Source organism: Gossypium raimondii, chromosome 7 (assembly GCF_025698545.1).
Source record: "Gossypium raimondii isolate GPD5lz chromosome 7, ASM2569854v1, whole genome shotgun sequence".
NCBI classification, from domain to species: Eukaryota; Viridiplantae; Streptophyta; class Magnoliopsida; order Malvales; family Malvaceae; genus Gossypium; species Gossypium raimondii.
In genome coordinates this window covers 51016036-51041984 of record NC_068571.1, presented here as the reverse complement: position 1 = coordinate 51041984, position 25949 = coordinate 51016036, and the positions used below count along the sequence as shown (strand labels likewise).

General features: G+C 28.9%; 1 protein-coding gene across 1 annotated transcript; it reads right to left on the bottom strand.

The window, feature by feature from the left end:
- Window positions 1-5559: 5559 nt before the first annotated feature.
- On the bottom strand, window positions 5560-12317 carry LOC105762748 (homeobox-leucine zipper protein ATHB-8). The gene is made up of 18 exons (XM_012580665.2): window positions 11935-12317; window positions 11606-11828; window positions 11242-11508; window positions 11045-11135; window positions 10601-10696; window positions 9473-9586; window positions 9312-9395; window positions 9054-9209; window positions 8834-8908; window positions 8636-8742; window positions 8210-8402; window positions 7919-8104; window positions 7761-7841; window positions 7538-7672; window positions 7145-7470; window positions 6965-7064; window positions 6298-6447; window positions 5560-5940 (listed from the first exon to the last, which is right to left on the bottom strand). The coding sequence occupies exons 2-18, from the start codon at window positions 11821-11823 to the stop codon at window positions 5794-5796; spliced, it is 2526 nt and encodes an 841-aa protein (XP_012436119.1). The 5' UTR covers window positions 11824-11828; window positions 11935-12317; the 3' UTR covers window positions 5560-5793.
- Between the last annotated feature and the right edge of the window lie 13632 nt (window positions 12318-25949).

Sequence of the window (25949 nt, the reverse complement as noted above, 5' to 3'; positions counted from 1 at the left end):
AAAACCATGAATTAATTCTACTAGTGGGTTTTACTGATAACATTGTTGGCGTGAGGAAGTTGTATGGATAACCATCATAATCAGCTTGATGAGCATTTTAGCTATGAGTAGGATGGTGCAAGTATCATTGTTTCGTTTGTTGTTAGTAATATTGGTTCTATTCATATTGACGATGTTAGTTGCAGCTTGCTTCATTCTCATGTTCTCTGAAGATACCTTTGTGTGATAAAGTCACAATTTCACGTTAAATTTTCATTGACAGTGTCAATTATTGATACAAGATATGATTTTAGAGCCTGCAAATGGTTGATACTATGGTGTCAAGAGCCACTAATAATATTTATGGAAATTGAGAGAGCTGATCAGCTGAAATTTGGGCAAGAGAGCTTGTGCCTCTACTTGTTGGTTCATCCTTACTATGTCACCTTAAAACATGACAAGTATTTTTTTTTTGTAACTAACATTATTGTTGTTCCTTTCAAAAAATAAAATTATTGTATTGTTGTTTAAAATTAAATTTTTTGCTTTAAAATAAAATGTTCATAATTAAATTACTCCCTTTTATGGAGAGAACTTAAGTTGTTTGTAAACCTACAATGTAAATATCAACTATGCTTATTGCATTGAGGGATAAAGAGTTCAATACTCCTTGCTCAATATTCTTTTAATAAAATCTCAAGTTTAAATTTTGTAAATGAAAAAAAATAATGTTAGAAGAGCTTGTCCCTCGAAATAGAATTCGACTCAATTTGACTTGATACTTAACTTAATCGATATTCTTGTGACTACTAAATGCTAAAGAATAACCGACAAAAGAAAACAAAAAAAAAAAATCGGTCATAAGATAAATTAATCGAAAACAAGGGCACTGAAGGCCTGGTTCACGCCCCAGCAGCTATAAAATAGTGAATTAGAGAAGAGACCATAACAGATGAGAGGTCCTGATCAGGTGGTTTAGTCAAAGAGCTAGAAAACAGGAACATAGTTCATGCCGAAAGGGGACCACACTGTGTAATAAAATCCTGAGGGGGGTTGATGATATGGTTTGTCCTACTGTCGGAACACACTCTTTTGGAATCTAGCAAACTTGGTAGGTACTATTTGACAATCACATACCTGCAAAAATGTAAAATGAAAGAAGCTTTGCTAGCTAGATGAAGCACTGAGGCACCCAAACTGTTAAAAATGCTGCCATGCATCCTTTTTGACCTCGCATTCCAAGACTTGTGCATTTTTCTTTTTCTTTTTTGCCCTTCACACTATGACATTGGAGTTCCCAAGTCACTTAAAAGCTGGACTAAGCTATTTAAGATTAAACAGTTTACAAATTTTATGTAATGTGTTACAACTATATCAATATGGCAATGTAAGGCTTGAGTTCGTAGTTTCAAGTTTCACTTTATGTAAAATACGTGGATTCTCTTAGTTAATTATAATTAGTTTGTTAATTAAATAATTTTAAGTTAATTATTTAATTCAATACTTGTAATGATTAAATATATTGTACCTGAAATCACATCGATTATTATAATCAAATAAATTAGTTCAAGCAGTAAACTAATATTTGATAGTAAAGAAGTTTGATTTTAAGTCTTCAATGAAAAAAAATTCGAAAGACCTGAATGAGTTGCTAGTTTATCACACTCCACTAGGGGGGTTGTCAAAAGAAGAAGGCAAAATAGATGGTGGGTGTTATCTTTCTAACCAAGGGACCTGCTCACCACCTTTCTTGTGACCAACTTTTGCCCTTCAATGTGGTCATCATTATGTTGAGACCCCCTTTTGTTCTTTTTTCACTTCCATTCTCTCCCAAGCAATAATGGAATTGATAACAACAACCAGAGCTCACATTGTTAGAAGATTCCATTACTATATAGCTCAATATGTATAATATCTATGAAGTAACTGGTTGACATTTCAAGGACACCAAACCAAAACCAAACCCAGCTCAGTTTTGCTGTCATAGATTATGTGTTTTTTTTTTTTGTTCATCTTAAAAGTCTCAACATATCAATTATAGCTTTCTTGGAGACCATGAGAAAGGTTTCTTCCACTACTTTCTTCTATTAAAATAAAGTTCCTTTTCTTTTCTTTTTGTTTTTTACATTTAATTTCTTCTTCCATTCAATTTGATGCCTTTGAATGTTTTTCCAACTCACTCTATCAAAAGCAATCTTTTGCACATCACAAAACATTTTTCATATTTTGTTTCTTTGTTCTAAGACAGCTGATTCTTTTTTACGAGTTTTAATGTAGAAAAATGTAATAATAGGATACCTGCACGTGCATCCCATTGGTTATCTTATCATGTCCCTACTTAAAACTATCTATGAGGAGTTTCAGTTTGACGAATCTCTTTAAGTACAAAATTGTTTTAAATCATATAATGTTAGTGTTGTTCCATAATTTGCTAATGTTGAGGTAAAACTAATATAGAGGCTTTGATATTAGGAATTAGATTGTATTTTGATTTCTCTGTTAAAAAATATGTAAATTAGTCTCTGTACACTAGATAAAAAAGTAAATCGGTCTTTCTGTTAAAAATTTCATCTATCTCTACGGATAAAAATTGAATCGGTCTCTATACGTGAGCATGGGGTATACATGACACGCCAAGCATCATTATCTAGTTATTCTATCATCCCTGTCAGTTTTTAACAATATAAAAATGACCAGTTTACTCTTTCATCTAACGTACAAAGGCTAATTTATTCATTTTTTAAGATAGAAGAGAGAAAATATAATCTAATTCCTGATATAAGGGCCTCTATAATACTTTTACCGTCACATCCATGAAAATTTAAGCTTAATGAGTACTAAAATGTACTATAGTACGTAGTCCCTGAAAATTTCAAGAGATGAATTAATATATACCCAAAAGAATGAAACCCCATAACATAAGTTTGTTTATGGAGAAAAATTAGTGTTCCATACAGTGTCATAAACATTGGTTTTAGTCTGAATCATTTGAAAAATGTCGGTCATAATGTCAAAATAATTCATCACAAAGGTAAATAATGAGCTGTTAGTTTGTCTCAAAACTTTAGTTCCACAAGCCTTTGTTCCCCATACATTGGGTGTAAACTGTCAACCATATCAAATCAGCCAAGCTAGCGCCCCCCAGGGCTGCTTAAAAGAAACTTTTCCATTAATGACGTTCCCATTTATAGACTATAAGCCAGTATGGTTTCCCACAAATAAAGGGCATTTGTCCTTTATTCTATATAAATCATATTCATAATGAAGCACAACAATAATCTTTATAAATGAAGCATCAATATGATTTTTTTTCGAAAAATCTGTCGGTATTTGTTAATACAGTGAGTAAGTAAGCAACAACAAAATTCGGCTTCTTTATATTTACGAGATTTTATTCAAAAGATAATTTACTATCTTCAAATTTTAAAGAGATAATCCACAATCATTAATATTGTACAATCAATAATTTAAAACCGGTATAGTAATTTCACTTTTGCACCCAAGATTTAAGTATCCCTCCACTAAGTTTCTCCTGAAAATTTAATTTATAAATCAAATTGCTCACTTGTTTACTTACAAAATGTACGACGAGAATATATGCTTTTTAACTTGCTAATATATTTGATCAATTATAATCACAATCCTTGTCAATGTAATAGTAAAATAGCATTGAGACAATCCTCATAAAGTCCAAGATAAATTAAGGGTCTTCAAGTCATTCAATCCAATTTACTTGAAATAGAGGATTCAATTTGATCGAATCTTCAAGAATTTTTTCTTTGTATGGATTGATTTTCAAAATTAACCCAAAACATACCTAAAAAACACAACGGAATCATGTTACCAATATTTTATTTCAAAAGATTATCAATTTCTAAATAAAACAAGTTATAAGACTTACAATAATAAATGTAATGGTAACTATTGGGTATCGCTACTCTCCTAACTGTGTCCACAATTATAAGAGATATATCAGTTTAACTATTTAGGATTTATATTGGATTTACAGTATTTACATCAACAACAATCAAATCCAGGAGCACAAAACCACACAAGACAATTGGAGGAGCATTGACGCATAACATGGTGTAGCATTGCATGAAATGACAACATTGTTACTATTAATATTTTCCCTGATATCAAGAAATTGGCCAGTGATGGAATTCTAAAGATTGTAATTTGGTGGGGTAGGTATAAGAGAGAGGACTTGAACCTTTGGTAATCATTAGTGGATGGTTGGATTGACATTGACTACTCAAGATGTGAATGGAAAGAAATTAGACCAACGATTCAAATATAAAGCAAAGAATATGAACAGATGATAAGACTGCATACTTGGTTTATGCTTTGGGTTTTGTGGAAAAGACTTAAGGAATGTGAAATGGTCAAAAAAGGAAGGTAAGGATAAAATGTACTTGGCCCCAAGTCTGAGGAATATTTGGAAGGATATGGAACATTTGATAATAATTAATATGTTTTATTATTATTAGTGGAAGTCTTTAGCAAAGTAAATTATTGTCCTCCAATTCTACAACATAGTGATCCTCAACATCAGGGAAAAAGGATGGGAATATAAGAAGAAAGGGTCATGCAACTCTATTGAATCTTGAACCAAAAGAATCAATAGAAGTTGGACAGATTCATCATTCCATATCTCATTACACACTTCAACAACCCCTTATATATACACAAAAGAAGCACTACTATCAATGTCTGTTGAATCAATTGGAAGGGGAATGATATCTCTTAAACGAGGTCTCGAGTTCAAGTTTTGTAAATAAAGAAAATAATATTGAATGTGATTATATTTCGAATTTAGAAGGAGTTCAATGTAATTATTTAATATAAAAATATCAACACCCTTTTGACCTTTATTGTCATTTCAAGTTTTTTCTTGTTAAAAAGGCTTCTCCAATCCCTCTCAAATTTGATATTGAGCAAGTTAATCCCTCTCAAAAAATTCGGAGTAATTTAATTTCTATCAATTTCGAAAGTGAGCAGTTAAGGATAATTAATCACATTGTTAATGTATTTCGTCAATTGTACATAAATTTGATTGGTATAATAACAAATTTAGCTCTCATAATTTACACATCCTATCAATTTGGTCATAATTTAACAAATTAGCTTGCAATATTTTTGTGAATGTGTAAATGTTAAGGCTAAATTTGTTGAATTTCTTGAATAATCAAGATCAAATTGACAAAATATGTCAACATCGACAATTAAATTTATTATTATACCAATCAAAATTATAAATAATTGATGAGAGATATAAATACGTGATTCATTATTCTTAATTGCTATTTTTTTATTTTAATTTTTATAAGGAAAACTAGAGAAATGTTTTCGCCATTTTCTCTCCAACTTTGATCGAAGATGATTGCAAATAGAATCTTGACAGAATTCGAATAACATAGTATTATAGGCTTTTTGACTTTATATTCCAATAAACCACGCAGGAAATAAGACAAGTGGAAGCCCAATGTGACATGTTAATATTTAAAAGAGCAAAGAGAACACCATGATTAACTTTTAAAAAAGCAAAGAAAGGATGAAATTGAATAAAAATAAAGAAGGAAAAGAGAAAACCGGGGCAACGATAGTGATCACTCAATGCAGCATGAAACAAATACAAAAGAAAATGAGGGTAAACCAAAATGGAGGCCCCCATTACACCATTTGGCTCAACATCATTGTAACAGTATCATATCACTTAAAAGGTTTAAAAAGACTAAAACAAAACAGTTGAAAGGGGGAGATTTTTCTACTCTAATCTGCTATCTAGACCCTATTTTTATATATTTAGAATTTTCATACAAAAGACCAGTTTATGAACATGAAGCAGACACAGTGAGCATTTTCTTCATCATTTACCACTTTCCAAGCCACTGCTCTTTCATAAGAGACTGCTCTCCCCATGCTTGATAAACAAATACCACCTTGTAGGCACATAAAACCCTGCTCAATCAAATCACCAGCAATATTAAATAAATCAATTAGTTCTTATACGTAAATTAGCCATTTTTATTGTTAAAAATTGACGTGACTGATGGAATAATCAAACAATGACATTATGTTGATGTACAACAGAAATTGAACCGAATCCTAATATAGAGGTCTCCATGTTTGATAGCTAGAAAATAGATTTTTTATCTCCATTTATGTTTGGTACCAAGTGGTTAAGACTGGATAATTCATGGGCATGAAGATTTGATATTATATTCCTCCTTTCAGTTTTTCCATATATCCACAGTATATATATATATGTGTGTTCATATATAGGAAAATGAGAAATGATTTAAAAGAATATATGACCTGCTGCATTACTTGTGGGAACTCTGCAAAGAGGGCTTTTCTTCCATTTTCATCAAATATTTTTTCCAAGCTTACGTTCTGAAGGGCAACCAAGGTTGTTTCAAGCATGTCAAGTCCTGCTTGATTGCCAAACATAAAAACCGGCGGTGCCTGCATAGATTACCATGTATGTTTTATATCTTTATTATAACAACTGAAATTAAATTAGATTTTCTGGATCAATTTAATCACTACAATACTATTTAACAAAATTAGTATTATTATTTAATAAAATTCTTTTTATTAATAACACAATTCTAAATAAAATTTCATTTCCAAATCTATAAATTTTAAAGATATTAACTCTTTATTTTAATAAAAAATAATATAATATCCCTATGAGACCTATTACATACTTTTATCAAACAAGCAAGCATCAACTTTCCAATCAAGAATTATTTCCATAGTAAAGTGCAGAAAATATAAATAGTGAAAATTTTCAATATAACTAAATTATATGATAAATATAAAATTCAAATTATGAAAAAAATTTATTCTATATTTATTCTTTAATTTTTTCACTTTATTCTAAATAAAATTATATTTTAAATGTAAATTTTTATAGGATAATATAATATTAATATAAATAAAATAAAATTGAATTAATTCAAAATACTCTCCTAAATACCTTCATAGAGCAACATAGAATTGCATCTGTGTGATGCCAAAGCGATTTTAGAATGGATTCAGTTCCTTCATGTTTGAGCAGTTCCATCCTTAGAAAGCACCTTCAAACAGATATACTAATAACTAAGAATTGGGTTCAAAATGAACAGAGAAAAAAAAAAGAGATTTGATTGACACACACCTATAGCTTTGACAAATCCAACGAGCTAGTGTCTGTGCTTCAGGAGAACCAGGAGGTGACTGAAAACCAGCATGAGAGCCAAAGTTGGAAGGAGACAGTGCCAATGCTACCCTTTGAACCGAGGCAATGATACTACGAACGTACTGTCGAGCCATAGCAGCTATATTTTCTTGAAGGTGGATCTCATACACAAATTGGAATGCTATTGTCATCACTGATTTTGAATTCCCACATCGACCAGAACGATCACCGGTTGTTTGATTTCCAGCAGTTCCAACTTCAAGTGTGGAGGCAAGATCAAGTGTACGACTTGGACTTGATGCATCCTAACATTAGAATCGAATTCGATTAGTAAGGGACTAACATAGTGAATGAAAACGAATAGACACTTACCGTTCCGGAATCGAGGGGAATGATGCGAAAACCGGAAGGAATAATAAGTGCATCATCGGAGAATGAAGCGTCAATGGGGGCAAAGATGAGTTCAGCACAGCTTCCAACTGCATTCTCATCAACTCCACTACACAGCTGAAATATTCATTGAAGTGATCATAATTATATTGGTCCACGCCATTAAATAATTTCAATTGAAAGATTGTTAGCGACTTTTCAGTACCTGTAAAAGGAAGATATCACCAGGCATGATCATGTCATCTCTATAGTGACCCATATTTTCCAGCTTAATCACCTCCATGAACTATAATAAACACATAAAAGCTAATTTTAGGCTATATATTGCCAATTTGATAGCGAGGATTCGACACAAATTTGTACCTCTTCATGCTCGATTGTGTGAGCCAAGGGAAGAATGACCTGACCACCAAAACCTCCACCTCGAGACATCGGTAAACTACAGGGACCAGCTTTGATAGCAGCAGCAGAGTAAGCATCAATGCCACTATCAGCCCACTCCGATCGATGTTCTCGTAAGAATCTGAGAAGTATTGCTGGAGGCACATTCTAACAAATAGAAAGAAAGAACATTCTTGAGTTTTCTTATCCTTCATAACTAGTAATTAGATCTTCTGCTTTAATTCACATACTAGCAACACATGTAGAACTGACCTGCAATAACATGGATGCTTTGGCACATAGAACCGCGGTGCCTACCGAAGGAAATCCATTACTGTAAGAAAGATTTATACCCATCATCTTGCCAGGAGAGGAGTTCACAAGGAGGGTAATATCATCAGCACCATCACTTTCCAACATAGACCATCCTTCATCAGTAAATCCATTAACAGCCTCATTAAAGCCCCTGGAAATAGAACGAGTTAGATTGCCATAGATATATATGTGTGCGTGTGTGTGTTTTTCTGTGTGTATACATATGTATATTGAAAAATGATCTGCTGCACAAACAATGTACACTGCAGGGACCAATTTACTCATTGACTTATAATATAGGGACCTGCCAGGTAGTTTAATCGAATTATGAAAGAGTGAGATGAACATATTTAATCGAATTATGAAAGAGTGAGATGAACATACTTGCTCAATTTCTGACTGAGTGCACGTAGAGCTGCAGGTCTTCTTCCCCAACCAGTAACATTCGGCTGAGATATTTCTTGAGAAATCTGCCTTAAATGACGCAAAGCCTGCATAAATGACAAAAAGTCATAAAACTTGTCATATCCAAACCATGAAAAATATTTAGTTGTTATAGATTCTAGGAATAGTCTTACTTACCGCCATTGTTGTCTTCTGAGCAAGTAATGTTGAGGACTCATAGAGGGGGCGCAACACTTCAGGAACACTCCAGGGCTACATACAAGCAACAATGTGATACATTGTCCATGTCAATAATAATAAAAATAATAAAAATAATAATAATAGTAAGCAAGGTAAGTTGCATGTATGTATGTATGTATGTATGTATGTATGTATGTATGTATGTATGTATGTATACCTCCAAATCCATGTGATCAACAACGTGAATGATGGATCCACCGCCTTCACAAGGTCTAATTAGGTAACCACTAGGCAGCATTTCTGCTCTAACGAAATTCGCTGCTGGCGGCATATTCGGACCGTTCTGAGTATTGTTAAGTGATCTTTCACATACCTATAAGAAGCAATATTGTCACAATAACAATCAAAACTATAACAGATGAAGTTTTTTACGGTAAAGGAATAACAAAAGGTACAAAGTAAATTAGTAGCATACCACAAGACTACCATCTTCTAAAACAGATGTGTAGCGCAGCAACCAGAAGTCACGAGCTGGTGCCAAAGTTGTCGGCGCATAGAGCTGAAAGAAGATGATGAAATTTTATGATACTTTTGTTGAAATTGAAAGGGAAAGGAAAATGGGGGTAGTGAGTGTACCTGCATGTAAAGCAGTTCAATGGTCCCACCGTTTCCAGTGGACAACACGTTTATAACATCCACAGCTCGGCAATCACGGAACCATGACGGCCGATCTTTAAGGATTTCAGCGACCTGAAGGATGTATATACATATGTAAAAGTTAAGTCTTCAATAAGATATGTTCTCACACTTGGCTACGTTAGGATTACACTAACACAAGGAAAGTAAGAGAAAATTACACTCTTTTTTTTAATAACTTCGAAAGCCTTCCTTTTCCTTGAATTATTTAGTTTTTATTTACCGGAAAAGCTATGGACAAAAAAGTAGGGTTTATTTTAAAATGTAAATTAACATTTTTATCTTTTTTTTTTTGTAAGTTATGTTTATAAAAATGATATAATTGATAATTTCCTTTACTTTCCAAGTTTAATTAAATAAATATTGCAAATATATATATATATATATATTACTTTCCTTTACTAAAATACATTTACTTTATAATTATTTATCCAAACATGAAGTTATAGTGAGCATTCGGTCAAATCCAATGAAAGAATTTGAAAACGAGTCCTATTTTATATCGAATAAACTTTTCTTGAGTTAAATAAAAAATAGACAAATTAAATTACAACCTTGATGGCAATTTGACTAAATTCCAAGTTAGAACAGGTATTAACATAAAAGAAAATTAAGAGAATTTAGATTTTTTAAGGTTTTTTAATATTATATAATTTTTATTCTTTCATAATTTTTCTAATTTAATAAATTTTTGGATTTTGAAGATTATTTGGAATTTTATGTAATTATTTTCAATTTTAAATGATTTTTAAAGATTTGTCTTTATTTTATTTTTATAAGTATAAAAATTTTATTGAATTTTTAATTTTTTAAATATTTTTAATAGTATATAATTTTATAAAAATGATTAGTTGATTTTTTTTAAATTTGAGGGATTAATTTACTTAATTTAAAATTAACATGGAATCAAGGAGGAATTTACACCAAAGAAAAAAAAGCCTAAACTCCAAAACATTGTTTTGTTATTTGAAAATTTGGATATTTGAGATGTAAAATATCAAATTTAATAACTTAATTACTCGAATAAATTCTTCTTCTTCTTTTATAAATTTTCGAAATAAAAGTTACCCTGGTAGGATCAAGTCCCACAAGCCCGCATGCACGTGCTGCCACTCCAGTGCAACCATGAGAAATAGCAACGATTCCAATAGAATCCGGACCAGGCTGCAGAGATAAGAATCACATGTTAGAAATGAAAGAGTTGTTCATCTTCACAAAAAAAGGCATGTTATCCTAGGACAGATATAATATTTCAAAAGAGGCATTCATTGTCATTATTATATTAAACAATGAAGACCCTTAACCCATGAAGCAATAGAGAAAGTGGGATAGTGGGGTTATCCTCCTAGATATTGACATAACAAAATATGTGGGTTTTGATGTTGCTTAGAAGATTAGCAACATTTTTCTACTTTTTTTACAGGAAAGATATTGATCTGGATAATGACAAACCATAATGGAGTATATAGTTTAATGAGTAAAAAGAATAATGACAGAGAGCAGGCAGTAAACCTTCATCCCAGGCATTTGGACCCACTCCACAGCGGTTCCAGTGGCCTTTGATAAAAACTCTGTTAAAGTTTCATCTGCAATAGACAAAAGTCTAGAAACCATACAAACCATATAAGACACCAACAATGGTTTTAATTTTCTGAGAAGCGAGAACAGAAAGTGACATAACGAAAATTAAAGAGAATTCCACCACTAACCCTGCAGGACTGGCATCCCTTGGAGGATGCTGAGGAGTCAAATGGTGTTGATGACCACTTGTCACCACTGAGTCACAGCTTGTATCTGTGGTGGCTAACCCCGCCTGCTGTTGAGACTGTTGGCGAAAGTAGCTTTTTTCACAAACAAGTTGGGAAACTTGTTTTTGTAACCTATCGTTCTCCTCCATTAACAGTTTATTCATGGCTGTCAACTTCCTGTTTACAGCTTGGAGACGAGATGCCTCTTTCCTTTGTTTTTCTCTACATCTGTGGAAAACGAAAACCCATCATCATCATCAACTCAACTGAGTGAATTACTATATAAAAAAGGTTGTGGATTTATATATATATAAAGAGTAATGACCTGCGATTTTGGAACCAAACTTTGATCTGCTTAGGCTCGATGTTGGAGAGGATAGGGTACTCACGAATGAGCTGTTGACGACGCATAGAGCTAGGCTTAGGACATTCATAGTAAAGACGTTCTAAAGCTTCGACTTGCTCGGGTGTGTACCTCACATATTTCCCATTATCCATTGCTATCTTGTTCCCTTCTTTGCAGGATGAGGTCACCGCCATCATCACGTCTTTCCCCCATCAAAAAACAAAAACAATAAATTTTTTTTTTCAAATGCATGCGTAAAAGAATACATCTATAATAGTACTAGTAAAAAGGAGAAAAACAAAACATACCCTTTTCTTTTCTTTTTTCTCTCTCTCTGGGAACTTTTACAAACGCAATCGGATCACCGGCGGGACCTCAAAACTCCATTCGAATTCTCAAAAAGATCAAAGAAAAAAAAAAGAAGAAAAAATCTTTGGTTTGGGTTGCTGTTGTAGATGGTTTTGTGTTAGTGTGGCGACAGCAAAGGAAGGAACATGTTGGAGAAGATGATAGAGGTGTGTTTTTGTCAATGTTTTGTTTGTGGATGGTGACAAAGAAAGAGAAGAGAGGTTTGTGAGAGAGTTTCAGGCTGGGGGGGCGGTGTTAAAATAAGGAAGATGGGTGTTTGAAGGAAATGAAAGTGAGGGAGTAGAGTCAGAGAGATGATATGAAGGGTTGAAAACTGGAAGATTGGGGGTGTTGGAAGGAAAATTACTTCTCTTTTAAACCGCTCTTTAACTACTTGCTTTTTCCTTTTTTGTTTCACTCCCTAATTTTTGTTGTCAGCCTTTTACGTCAAAATATGTTTTTTAATATAGGATCAGAGGTAGTTTTTTACACAATATTTAAAATTATAGTTCTTTCTTAATTATTAAATAAAAAAATAATATTTTTCAACGCATTTAAACTCATATCATCTTTCGCTAACAATAATGTCCAAAGCAATCGAGTCAAGACTTAATCGATCACGTCAAAAATAATTAAAATCAAATATGAAAATATTATTTTATATAGTATGTGGAGGTTTTTAAGAGTTTTTTATATATTATAAATAGGTTTAAAGTGTAAGAAATGTGTATAATAAAAATTTTAAAAATTAAATATATAAATAAAGTAATATTTTACTTTGTTAACCTACTTATCAAGTTTCTAAAAAACTTTATACTTTGTAGTGTATAAAATAATTATATTAAAATATAAAAGATAATTCTATATATAAAATTAATTTTGTGACATTTCAATTAATTATATTAAAAATAATGATAACTTAGATGATAATACATCTACGATGTAGGTGAATTTTTTAATAAATATATTTAATAAAATTTTATATAAAATTAATTGATATTTTATTACAATAGAATAGTTAATTTATTAATTATGTATGATTTTCAGGTTGAAGTTGCATTATTAATTTTATTGATTTATTATATGATAATAATAATAATAACACACCCTTATAAAATATAACTTAATTTGTATATAAAAAGGTGTTTTTTATAATTACGTATTTTAAAATTATGTATTTTGATTATAGTTATCCGAATGTATTCTTTGTAATTGCAATATAACTATACTTATAACTTAAAAGAAAACTTACATATATTAATTGAAAATTACATTATGTTTAATATATAATTATATTAAAATGTGATATAATTTATAATTTAATGATAATTAAATGTTTTTATATAATTTTAAATTTTAAAAATGATATTATATGAATATCAAATATACAACATAAAATATATGTGAAAAAATAAAAATAAATAGAGAGCTCTCGAAGGTTCTCCGTTGAACTAAAATATTCAATAACTGTAGTATATAGTATACACACTATTACATATTGGATGATAGACTCACTAGGATCCCCACTCTCAACTTAAGCGCGTGCTTTCCTTCTCTTTTTCTTTAGTGAAATTTCCCTTTTAACATGTTTCTCTAATCTAATTAAATCTGCTTTGTTTGATGACGTGGCACTTTAAGTTTGAAAAATAAAAAAAATTAGACAATGATATGGTACAATCTAAGAGCGTTGTCAGTGTTTTAATAGCCGAACCTATGGCTGAATAGGTTAGACCAGGAGTTATCAATTCAACTAATTTGATCGGTTTGACCATTAGACCAACAATATTAATTTACTTGGACTTTTAGATTTTTATGAATTTTTAATTATTTGTTAATTCGACGGTCGAACTGATTGAATTACTAAAATACTGAATATGACACTTTGAGATTGTATCACATCATCATCTACTTTTTTTTCAAGTGGTGATGTGGCACTGATCAAACTATTAAAATTTTCAAGTTTAATGATCAAAATGGACTTAGTTGTTAAGTTCAAATGGACCAAAAAAAAGTACAAGTATCAAAATGAAGCTAGTTGTCAAGTTCAGGGGCTAATAGGGGTGAGCAAAACTTGATTCGATCGAAAAATTTTGAATATCGAGTTAATTGAACCGAGTTATTCGAGTTATTTGAGTCAACTCGAATAAGTAATTCAAGTTTCAAGTTCAAGTCGAGTTGAACTTTACAATTCGAATAACTCAAATAATTTGAATAATTTGAAAAATAAATTGGTGTAAATACCCCTTTGATCCCTGTCAATTTTGAAAATGAGTTAATTGGTCTCTCTCACTAAAAATTACAAAAAAATTTAAAATAGTTTTAAAATTAAAAATATTTATAAAAATTCCAAAATTTATATATTTTAAAAATATATAAATTTTTTAAAAAATCTAAAGAATATATAAAGAAAATTAAAATTTTAAAAATTTCTAAAATAATAAATTTGGGACCTAAATAAGTTAATTAATTATTTGAGTTTATCATACTAAAGTATATTGTTTTTATTATTTTGCTTTGAAAATGTTTATATATATATATATATATGGTTTCAAATTTATATGCTCTAACATGTAATCAGTTATATTGTAACAAGATTTTAATTTGACATGTTAAATTTTTTAAGTTAACTTGAACAATTTCACTCGATTGGACTCGACTCGAATTTCATTTTACTCGACTCGATTTGAAAAAAATTTTAAGTCGATTTAGGATGATAAAATAGAACTCGTCAACTCGATTAACTCAAAAAATTTTCACTCGATTCGATCAATTTAAAATGCTCACCCCTAAAGACCAATGTGGATCTACTCGCCAAGTTCAATGACAAAAAGTGACATTATTGTCTCTATTTTTTCACGATTATTAACAAAATGGATTTAAATGAATAACAAATTACAAATTTAGAAATGAAAATGGATAAAAAAAAAGTTTAAAGGTGAATATGAAGGAAAAACTACATTATCCCAAAAAGAATTATGGAGAATGCATGCGGCCTTGGTTTCTAATAAAATATATCACACCACCTTTCCTCTCTCATCATCATCGTCGCCATCATGAATCATCATCATCTTAACTCCCTTATATTGTGACATAATAATCAAATATATGCTTTCATGTATTTTCTTTTTCCTAGGATGCTATGCTACATCACCCCCAACGCTCTACATTTCTTCTCCTATTACTAATACCTCCAAAGAATGGGCTATTCCCCATAAATGACTTGAAAACGTCTATTCTATTAGCGTACCCATTTCCACCATAATTTTAGATTTTATATTTTTTTCGAAATACGTGAATTATACGTATATATCATGTCAAGTTATATTCATGACGTGGGTGAAGAAATAAATGTATAAAAAGTAAAGTGGAATGATAAAAAATTGACCTAACGACAATACATTTTATTTTTATCATATTACTAAATTTACGTTTAAAAATAACTATAATATTTAATTTAGAATTATTAATTTTAAAACTTAAAATAAAGTAAAAGTCGTGATAGTTGTACATTTAAAATAATTATAATTTAATACAAGTTGTGGAAATTACGCATTTAAAAATAAGTAAATTTTAATTTACAATTATTAGTTAAAAAGTGGTACTGATTTTAAAATTGAGTTATTACTTTAATGCAACTCTAAGAATAAAATATAAAGAAAAGTTGTGATAATTATAATTATACTTTACAAATTATTAGTTTAAAAATTGTGCTAATTTTATTTTTATTGTATTAATTATTACTTAATTATTAATTAGTTATTATTTTGAATTATAATACTTCACATTAAGAGTAAACTACAACATGAGTCACCAAATTATGGGCAAAATTCCGTTTTAAAATCTCAAAACCTCAACTTTTTCAACACTTATCAAACATTAATAACCTTAATTAAACATTAAAATATGAACTTTTAAAATGGGGAGTAAATATTTTGCGACATTCACTGTTTAAATTTTTACCATGTCCTTCTTTAAAATTAACTTGCAAATGGATTAAACTATAAATTTATCAAAAACATTGAAGTTTATCCTAGCTATATTTTTATGGGTTGATATTTAGTACGTATTTGGACTTTTCTTTTATTTTTAATAGTATACGGATTAAATTGATCTATTTAATAGTAAAGTGATTAATTTGATCCAATCCTTATAATACAGAGACCTCCCAAATATTTTAGGCATAATAATTTATTTGGTCCTCCAACTTTACAAAAAAGTCAATTTGGCCCTCCATTTATTTATTTTTTTACATTTTTTAGCCCTTAAACTTGTGTTTTTTGTTAAATCACCCCAAAATTAATGAAAAAATTAACATTTTTTAAACTTTGTTGAGGTTGCATACACGTGAATTGCCATGTGGATGGTACGCCAATTTTAATTAATTTTTAAAAATTAAAAATGTTAAAAATAATATTTTTAAAATTTTAAAAAATTAATTAAATACTTATGTATCCTCTGCGTGGCAAACCATTTGATAAAAAAAAACAAGTTCAATGACTAAAAAATACTAAAAGTTAAATGGAGAGCTAAAATATTTTTTTTGGTAAAATTGAAAAGCCAAAAAATTATTATGCCAATATTTCAACCCTCGAATAAGTAAATTAAAATTCAAAACCCCCAAACTTATTTAATACTCAGTCGGATTTGCTTTACCAACACTCATTATAACATATATCTTGAGAGTTAATCACTTAAAATAGAATTGTCAAAGGAATTCACCTTTTTGTTTTATGGATCTCTTTCTAAGACAAAACGAGTCAATGCCACTAAAGGAAAAAATAAATATTTGGTAAGTCAATGAAGGGTCATCTCAAGAATCCCAATTTCAAACCCTTTTCACTTGGGTCCCCCTATCAATTTAATTATCATTAAGGGATTAAAAGAAAAATCCGAGGTTTCCAATTTTTTAAGCAATTGGGTAAAAAATAAGGGCAAAGCAATGGCAGACCAAGTTAAGTGGTATGCTTTGATTCTTGGGTTACCCGCATCCTTAATTAGACTTTTTATCCGCTATCAATGGCTATACTACGCGTCTTTTTCTTTTACATTTACGTTTACTTACATTTTATTCATTTCTTGTTTCAATCATTCTACCTTCAATTTTAATGTTGGATTTTTTAAAATAGGTTCGTCGTAAAAAAATTACCAATCCTCAATTTTGATTTAAATTTGTGTTATACATATAAAAGAATAGAGGGAAATGAAATTTATCCTTGACCTAGACCCTAAATTGATTCACCAAAGCAAACCAAAGGAGAGACAAATGCAACCGGTCCAGTGAAAGCATGAGCCCAGCAAGCCTAGAGTTCAAAGGACGACTGCAATAAGTTAAGCCAACTGTTGATAAATACTTGTACAGGTTGTTGTAACAGAATGGCCTATAAAAGGGAATCTATATCAGAAAAAATTTACCCACATCGTTACTAATTGGTATCAGAGCTGACAAAAATCCACTTTAAACCGGAAAAATCTAAGAAAACAATAACCATTGTTGGACTGGATGGAACTAGCTTGCAAAAAGAAAGCACAGATGCAAAATTTGAAGAACAATAGAAAGTATTGAGGCTAGATTCGCAAAGACTCCATGGTACATAACTAAAATTTTGAATATGTTGTCTCAAAAGGGGGATAGACCACTACCACAAGATAGTGCAATTGTTCACAACAAGCTCAATCACATATGGTAGTCATATTTATCAAAATTTGATGATGAAAAACCCATACACATAATGACTTTAAAATTAACCCAAACAAATGACCAAGATAAAGGTTAACCAAATATGTCAAACCTTAATTTATACTACTTTAGGTTAACCAAGTATTTGATTTAAGCTTAAAAGATAAAGGTGGAATGGGACACAACAATGGCTTAATACAAAAGGGCAAAAAAAAGAAGAGTAAATTGGTGTTGTTTAGTGGTAATTTTGTTTTTAATTAATTTTATTGCAAGATGTCAACGGCTGTTAATAGAAAAAAGGGTGGCTGCTAAAAGTGCTAACATACCCCGCCACTCTCGCTTGTTCCATTGAAAACGGTGCCACTAAGAAGATTGCGCTCAAATTTTTAAAATTTTCCTCTTTTTCTTTTAAAAAATGGATCAACGAATAATAGTTTGACGCGTGCCCCACAAGAGGTTATAACGTGAGGTTGACGCCAGCTGACCATGTCCTCCTGCCTCCTGGCCTGTGTAAGTTTTTAAAAGGCAATGACTTTAATTTTGTATAATAGTGTTTTATAAAGACCAAACATTAATCTACAAACAAAGGTGGAAAAACAATCCACTATCTGGTACGTTATAATGTAGATTTTTTTAAAAAATATTTTGAAATTCTAAAAATGGCAACGAAATCTACTGGTAATTATCGGTTTGGTTTGGTTGAATTTTTTATTATTGTTATTTTTAACCATACCTTTAATTCATTTTGGTTTAATTAGGTTTTCGATTTTTCATCATACTAATTTTAGATTTTAAATTTTTATTTTACGATTTTTGAATATTACTTGGAAAAGGTTTAAAGTATTTTTCATAAATATTTTTAAATAAATAATAATCAATAATTTTTATATAATTAATTTTAATTTTATGATATAAAATAAATGTTTTTTATTTAAAATTATAAATTAAATAAAACAATAGAATTCAATTCGATTTCGGGGCAATTTTTAACTTGCATTCCATTAACCGTCTAAATACCTTAATTCAAGTCGGTTTTCAATTTTTCTCGCTTAGCTGGCCATTGATTTTTGTTTAACTATGTATTTTATAATCCTTAAATTATGTTGTATGATAAATGAAATTATTAAACTAGTGATTAGACTAAGTGCTTGAAAGGAGTGATAGGAAAGTAGACACTTCTTTGGCACCGAATCTGGAAACTAAAAACACAAAGAACACATGGGATTGTTTACATAGTTCAGTCTCTTTAAGTCAGTGGAGCCTAGCTCGGTGAGAAATATTCACCCTCTTTACCAATTACAACAAGTGAACCTAATCTATAATACACCCCATGATGATTCTTCTCACTTTCGAACATTGAAGAACAATACTCTCACAACTAAGTTCACCCCACAAGCCAACCGTGGACTCTTGTCAGTTAATCATATAGAATTTCAATCCAATTCAAATGTCCATGTTCTTTTGGGTGATTTAATTCGATCTAATTTTCAATAAGAGTCTCCCGAATAATATGATCTATTCAAACCGTTCAATAAATTGTCAATACTCAAATATGAAAATTGTCACTCAACAGCTCCAGTACTAGTAAAGTGGGCACTTTATTAATACTTCTAGTTTCGTATTTTTCAACAATAAATATTAAAAAATAACATATTGGTATTCTTGCAATCAATCACCAAATTTTAATTTAAATGTAAATTTTAAGATAATTTTTAATTTAATGAAATAATTAAAATAATTTTTTATAATTAATTTAAATAATAATTACAATTATTAAAAATCTAGTGATAAGAAATTTAAATATTAAGATAAATATTATTTATCTTTATTTTAATTAAATATTATTTATCTTGATGATCATTTTATATTGTATTAATTTTTAAAATTTGAACATTAAACCATTTTTAAAGGATAAATAATCAAATGGATATTATCTGTGCATATTTAATATATATATATATATATGTATGCATATATAGATTTTATTGATTAAAATGATTATACGTGCATTTAGGGTATATTATTGTGAATTTATAAATAGATAATTATTAATATATACTATTTTTTGGGCATATATTCAATATAAATAATACCTAAAAGATATATATATGGATAAATATATAATAATATCTAACTAAAATATATTGTGCACATATATATTAATATAAATAATACCTGAAAAATATTTTGTATTTAATTATTTATTAAAATAATAAAATGATTAACAATCTATGCATATTTATGGAGTCGTATCTATTAAAATCAAAGATCAATAAAAATATGTATGCAATTTTATTATAATATGCCAATATATGTGCATATTTGTGAAGTCGTGTCTACAAACACATATCTAATGATCTAAATCATAAAACAAAAGGACAATGCACTTCGTAGTCACTTCTATGTGCGTCATGGACTTCAAGAGCTTTAACAACGCTCTAAACTATCCTCATCTTTGGAGTTCACCCTAGCTTGATGCGGCCCATCATCGTCGATGTCACCAATTTTTGTTGTACTTGACCTTAGAGCCGTCTTCGCCTGGAACACCCATCGAAATTCCAAGGAATCTCTTTATAGGGTTTTGGTTGGATAAATTTGATTGGTGTTTTTTATGGGTATTTTGCTTGGAATTCTTTTTGGGGATTTGGTATTCTTCTAAAAAGTTATCTGTAGCCTTTTTTATTTTCTCATATGCTACTTTTAATAGAAACTTACTGTTTAGATAGTTTTTATAATATTTATGCATATAATTTATTAATTTATTTTACTTTTGAAAAATGCATAGTTAACTTATGATAATTTTAGAAAAAATTGTTTAGATAATTTAAATGATTTATTTTTAGATAATTATTTAGATGAATTTATTAATAATATATGAATAACTTAGATTATTTAGATCATTTATAGTTTTAATAAATATGTTAATTTTAAATAAATTATTTATGATTGTAAAAAATATAAAATAAAATAAAAATATTAAATTTTAGTTAAAATATATAATTATTGTTTATAATTAAAATAAGTTAACTTTATGAATTAATTTAAAAATTATTAAAATTATTAATTAAACATCGACATTATTAACATATTATTATATTTAAACCAAATTATTAATAATTATTAAACATCAATATTATATTATTAATAACTTAAATTTTATATTTTTATGATATTAATAAATTATTCCTTAAACCTAATCATACTAAATTGTTTTATAATTTCTATATAATTTTAAACAATTTACGTTTAATATTAATTTTTTAGTGATTTGATTTAATACCCGTGCAATGCATAATTATAAACAATAATTAAAATAATTTTAGTTTAGACATCCAATTTTATTTAAATATTGTAATTTCAAAATAATATATTCAAATTATATTTGCTTTGTAGTAAATATATCCCGTTTGTCCAATTTTTATTCATATATTTATCACATGATTTATAATACTTTTATTTATAGATTTAGTTAAATAAAAATATTATTATTTTATAATATTTAGAGAGGATAATTTGATAGGAAACATATAAAATAATTTTTAAAATTATAGAAATTAAATAAACTATTTAAAAAATTATATAAAATATCAAAATTAGAGAGACCGAAACAAAAATTTGACCTCCTCCTTATATATAGGTCTCCTCCATCGTTGGCCCTCGTTCCAACTCTTCAAAACCTGGTTCCAAAACAAGGATTGTAAACAGTAAGATGTGACCCATATTTTAATATCGTCAATAGATTGAAATTTGTATATTTGATATATATTAAAAAATAAGAAAAGAAAACTTGAAACTTAAGTGGCAAATTATAAGATTTGGCCCTCCAAATTCCCATATCATCATGGGATTAAGATTCGAATCCTATAACTCTAATCATGTTTACAAATTAAATTGTAGTTAACGACGAACATCATAAAAAGTAGGTGAGCAATTAACAGCAACAAGACAAGCGTGTAGTTTAAGTATCTAATACACTTGTGTTTCTTTAATCTTCTCTATATCATTACAAAAAGTTGCTCAATATATCTCATCAAATCAGTCACTTTGATTGATGACCAAAAAAAAAAAAAAGATTTAATTAAAGGTTATTTTATAGACTGGCGTCAGATCACATCAAGATCTATTCGAAGATTCACATGCAACAAAGATAAGACCCCGTAAGTTTAGTACCATCAGATTATATATAACATCTCATTTCAGTAACACTCCCCTACATAGATACTCTGCTCACAACTATCACCAACGACTCTCCACACATCGTGTAAATTTTCTCCACTTTTCACTCCTATTCTTTTATATGCTTTGTATATATTTAATGTTGAAATATATGGTTTAAGACACAAATATTTAAAAATAAGAAAGAATAAAAAATGGAGATAGCAATATCTTGGGTGAATAAAAGAAGGGTGTCTCGTAGGATTTTGTCATGTGAATTGCACAAGAAAGGAGATTGCACCAAAATTTGGACATGATTTTCAATGTACCTACTTTCATGTATATATATATATATATAATACAGTATAAATGTTGGAGTAACGTAGCATGAGCTATAGTAATGGCTTTAAACTTTGTGAAGAAGCAAAGAAGAAGCACGCGCAGTCAAATGAGATTTTTCCGAGTGGGATGGGGGTCTAAAAAAAAAAAAGGTAGATGTTAGGGCGGGCCGTTAACGAAGTGGGGCCCCACTTAACGGCGGGGAAATAGAGAGATTTGGCCCACTTCTTGCCCATCATTATGATTTTGCTACTGCCAATACTACATGTTTCATGCATTTTCAATTTATTTTAGATGCAATGATGATGGCAATTAATTCTTTTAATTTTATAAAGTTAAATTAAATTAAAATTACTTGCCGCTTGATTAAATTTTTTATTATACTTTTAAGAAGTGAAGTGTAAAACTTCCATAATAATGTATTGGATATTTTATTATCATTTTATAAATATTTGTAAACCCTTTCACTATGGTAATATAATTGCTTATTTGTATTTGTATTGATTCAATTTTGGTTTTTAAAATTTTAGGTTTAATCGATTTTAAAATTTGGTTAATTTATTTATTTAGTCGAGTTTTGGTTTTAATATCTAAATTTAAATATTAAACTTATATAACCCATTAAATTTCAATACTCCTAAAAGCCGAAATCTATTAAGACTTTTAGACCCAATACCCATTAAACTTTAAAACCCAAATTAAAGTAAAAAAAATGAAATTGAAAAGATATTCATTTTATCATTTAGTATATAAGCTAAATAATAAAAAACCTATAAAGGATTATTAACCGTCATAGACGGTAAAGGACAATCTTCATCAACACAATAAAGGCTTCAGCCTCAGAATCAGTAGAACATTATGACATGTTGACAATTGACCCTGTCACAACTCAAGTACGAGATATTTAGAGTGATTGCAAACACTTAACATGATAAGGAAATTCACCCCTGATGGTCTAAAGCAATAGACAAAAATTGGAAAACGAACCGAGCATCCACCAAATTGGAGAGGACGGCGACAAAACTATTCTTAAAATCACTTGCAAAAGTAAGACTACATGCATAGGCAATACTAAAAAAAGATGCTACAAGAGCATACAAAAACTTCTAAAAGTGAAGACTTATTAAATAATAGAAAACAAACAAAAAAAAACATATAAAACTTAATATAACATGGATCAAAACCGACTCGTGAAATTATTTATTATTCTGAAATACACTCAAAATAGAAATAGATTAAGAAGCCGATGAAAAGCCACCCACTTTTCAAGAGAAACTGCTGGTGGCTATTGGAGTTTCAACAATGACAAAAATCGTAATCTGTCATTCACAACTTGTGAAGATAACAATGATACCCACAAAATAAATCTGTAAACTAAAAATAGAGAAAACACATGGAGTGGACATAAAGAAGAAAGAAATAGAGGGTTGGTGTGAGGGAGAAAAAGACGGACAGTAGCTAACTTAGAGGTTGACATCGTCGCTAGACAAAACAAAAAAGAAGAAGCAAATGGCTTAAGAGTTTTCAAAATATAAAAAAAATAAAATTTTGCTTTTTAAAGCTCAAATTAGTTCATCCATTTTATCAACTTTTCACCTAAAAAAATTAAAAGTGGTACAATAACAAAATAAAAAAATAAATCAAAAGTGAAGCCATAAAAAAAACTAAAAGAAAAATTGAAATTGAAAAAAGAGGAAGAAAATTGACCTTAATTAGAAAATAATATTTTTGTCTAACTCAAACAACATAAAATAATGACATGACAGCGGACATGGAATGCCAACTTGAAGGCTTAAATAAATTTTATTATCTTACAATGGTTTGATTTATTTTAATTATTTTATGAGGGATTCATTTATTATTTAAGTAAAAAATTAAAATTCTCATTAAAAAGTATAAATTATAAAATAATAAAAAATTAAAATTTATAAATTATTATAAAATTTAAAAGATATATAAATTTATTAAAATTATTTAAATATTATGAAATTATAGATATGTAAATTTATTAAAATTATTTAAATAGTATGAAATTATAAAATTTAAAGAAAACTTATTAAAAATAAAATTACTACACCGTTTTTGTTGTTAACTTCTCTCCCATCATCCTTACTCAACTAAAACATTAAGTGGAAGTATTCATGTTGGGTTGAGCTTAGGCCCAATTTTTTAAAAAATTCAAGCCCAAGCCCAATAGACTTGGCCAGCCAAAATGATTCCTTTCACTATTTTAAAAGTAATAAAAATATTTTATTTAATTTTACCATAAAATATATAAAATATTAATATAAAATTATTAATATATATTTTATTTTTTGAATAATAGATCGGATCCACCTATAAACACCTGTACTCATAGCCTATCTTATGATGAGAGCATTTGACTTATCGTTTAGTCATAACATAGAATTGAATAAGAAACTACCGTTTAAAAGTAAGAGTTTCATACACCTTACACAATTAAAAGTTTTCATTAATTTAATAACAATACAATTAATTATAAGTAATGGAAAAGATTGTATAAAATGAAATGTCACATCATTATGTGTTATTTAATGTTATTTTAATATTTTTCATGTTATCGACACATCGCTTTAGTAAATCTTGTTAATTTGAACCTTAGATCTCGAACTTTTAAACTCTAGACCCTAGATTCAAGGTCTAGAGTTGAGAATCCAATACTTAGATTAAAAGATTACTAAAATAATATATCAATAACATTAAATAATTAATAAGGGATACAAAATTTCATACTGTATGGTTATGAGAAAATAATAAGTATATATATATATATATATATATATATTCAAATGATGTCACTCATTAGGTGAGTCCATATGATATGTGCAATGAGTTTAGCAAATAATATGTTGATTAGCTGCCCTTATCCTAATTTTCTTAATACCTAAGTTAATTACCTTTTAACACCTTAGGAATACTTTTGTTTATTTAATTAAATTGGTCTCTATCTCCTCAAATTTCAAGTCATTTTGGTGACAACCATATATGTCCCAATATTTGATTCCATAACCTTATAATAATTTCATTGGTTCATTCATTTTGGACCGATATATAGAATTCCAACACGTAATTCCCTTTAAATTATAAAATGGACGTCATCCTTTTTTTTTTTAAATGCGAGATGAAAACAAAATGGTTAACGAATTTACACGTAAATTCCAACCGTGATATAAAGATAAACTATTATATTTAGTTTTAATCTGTTGATAACATACATATATTTGTAATATGTATAATTAATCTAACATCCTTAATGTCCTCTTGTTCCTCAATAGCTCTATAGTAGAGCGGTAACCGACCCTATATTTGGATTTGCTTCTTTAATATAGTTACGTCTCTTTTAATTGAGTTTTTTTTATGTTTTAGTATGACAAAGTCTCATTTCTTTTTAACATACCACACTGTTATTTTTTATTAATATTACTTTTGATACCAACAATTAAAAACCGTTTTCCCTTACTTGCTGCATCAAAAGTTAAATCACAAATTTTTTATAAAAAATGAGTAGTTCTGATCAGATTTGTAATATAAATTATCCAGGAGCGTAGTTATGGGTTGGCAGGGCCAGGGCCCAGTCCTCCCTAAAATAAAAATAATTTTCATTTAGACCTTTTAAAATATTTAAAATTTAAAATTAGTAAATGTAAAATTATACTTTATTCCCTAAAATTGATAAAAATTATAAAAATATAGACTATTAAAATTGTGAAATTATATTTTTATTATCGTAAAAATTATACTATACCCCTATGTTTTGTAGATCAAATATGGATCCTCAATCAA

Bases quoted from the DNA above. Each gene is read 5' to 3' on its own strand.
- LOC105762748 (XM_012580665.2), bottom strand. From the start codon at position 11,823: ATGATGGCGGTGACCTCATCCTGCAAAGAAGGGAACAAGATAGCAATG. The intron at 7,673-7,760 runs GTACTGAAAAGT...TGAATATTTCAG, and splicing joins GTGATATCTTCCTTTTACAG to CTGTGTAGTGGAGTTGATGA. The intron at 7,471-7,537 runs GTAAGTGTCTAT...TTCTAATGTTAG, and splicing joins TTCCCCTCGATTCCGGAACG to GATGCATCAAGTCCAAGTCG.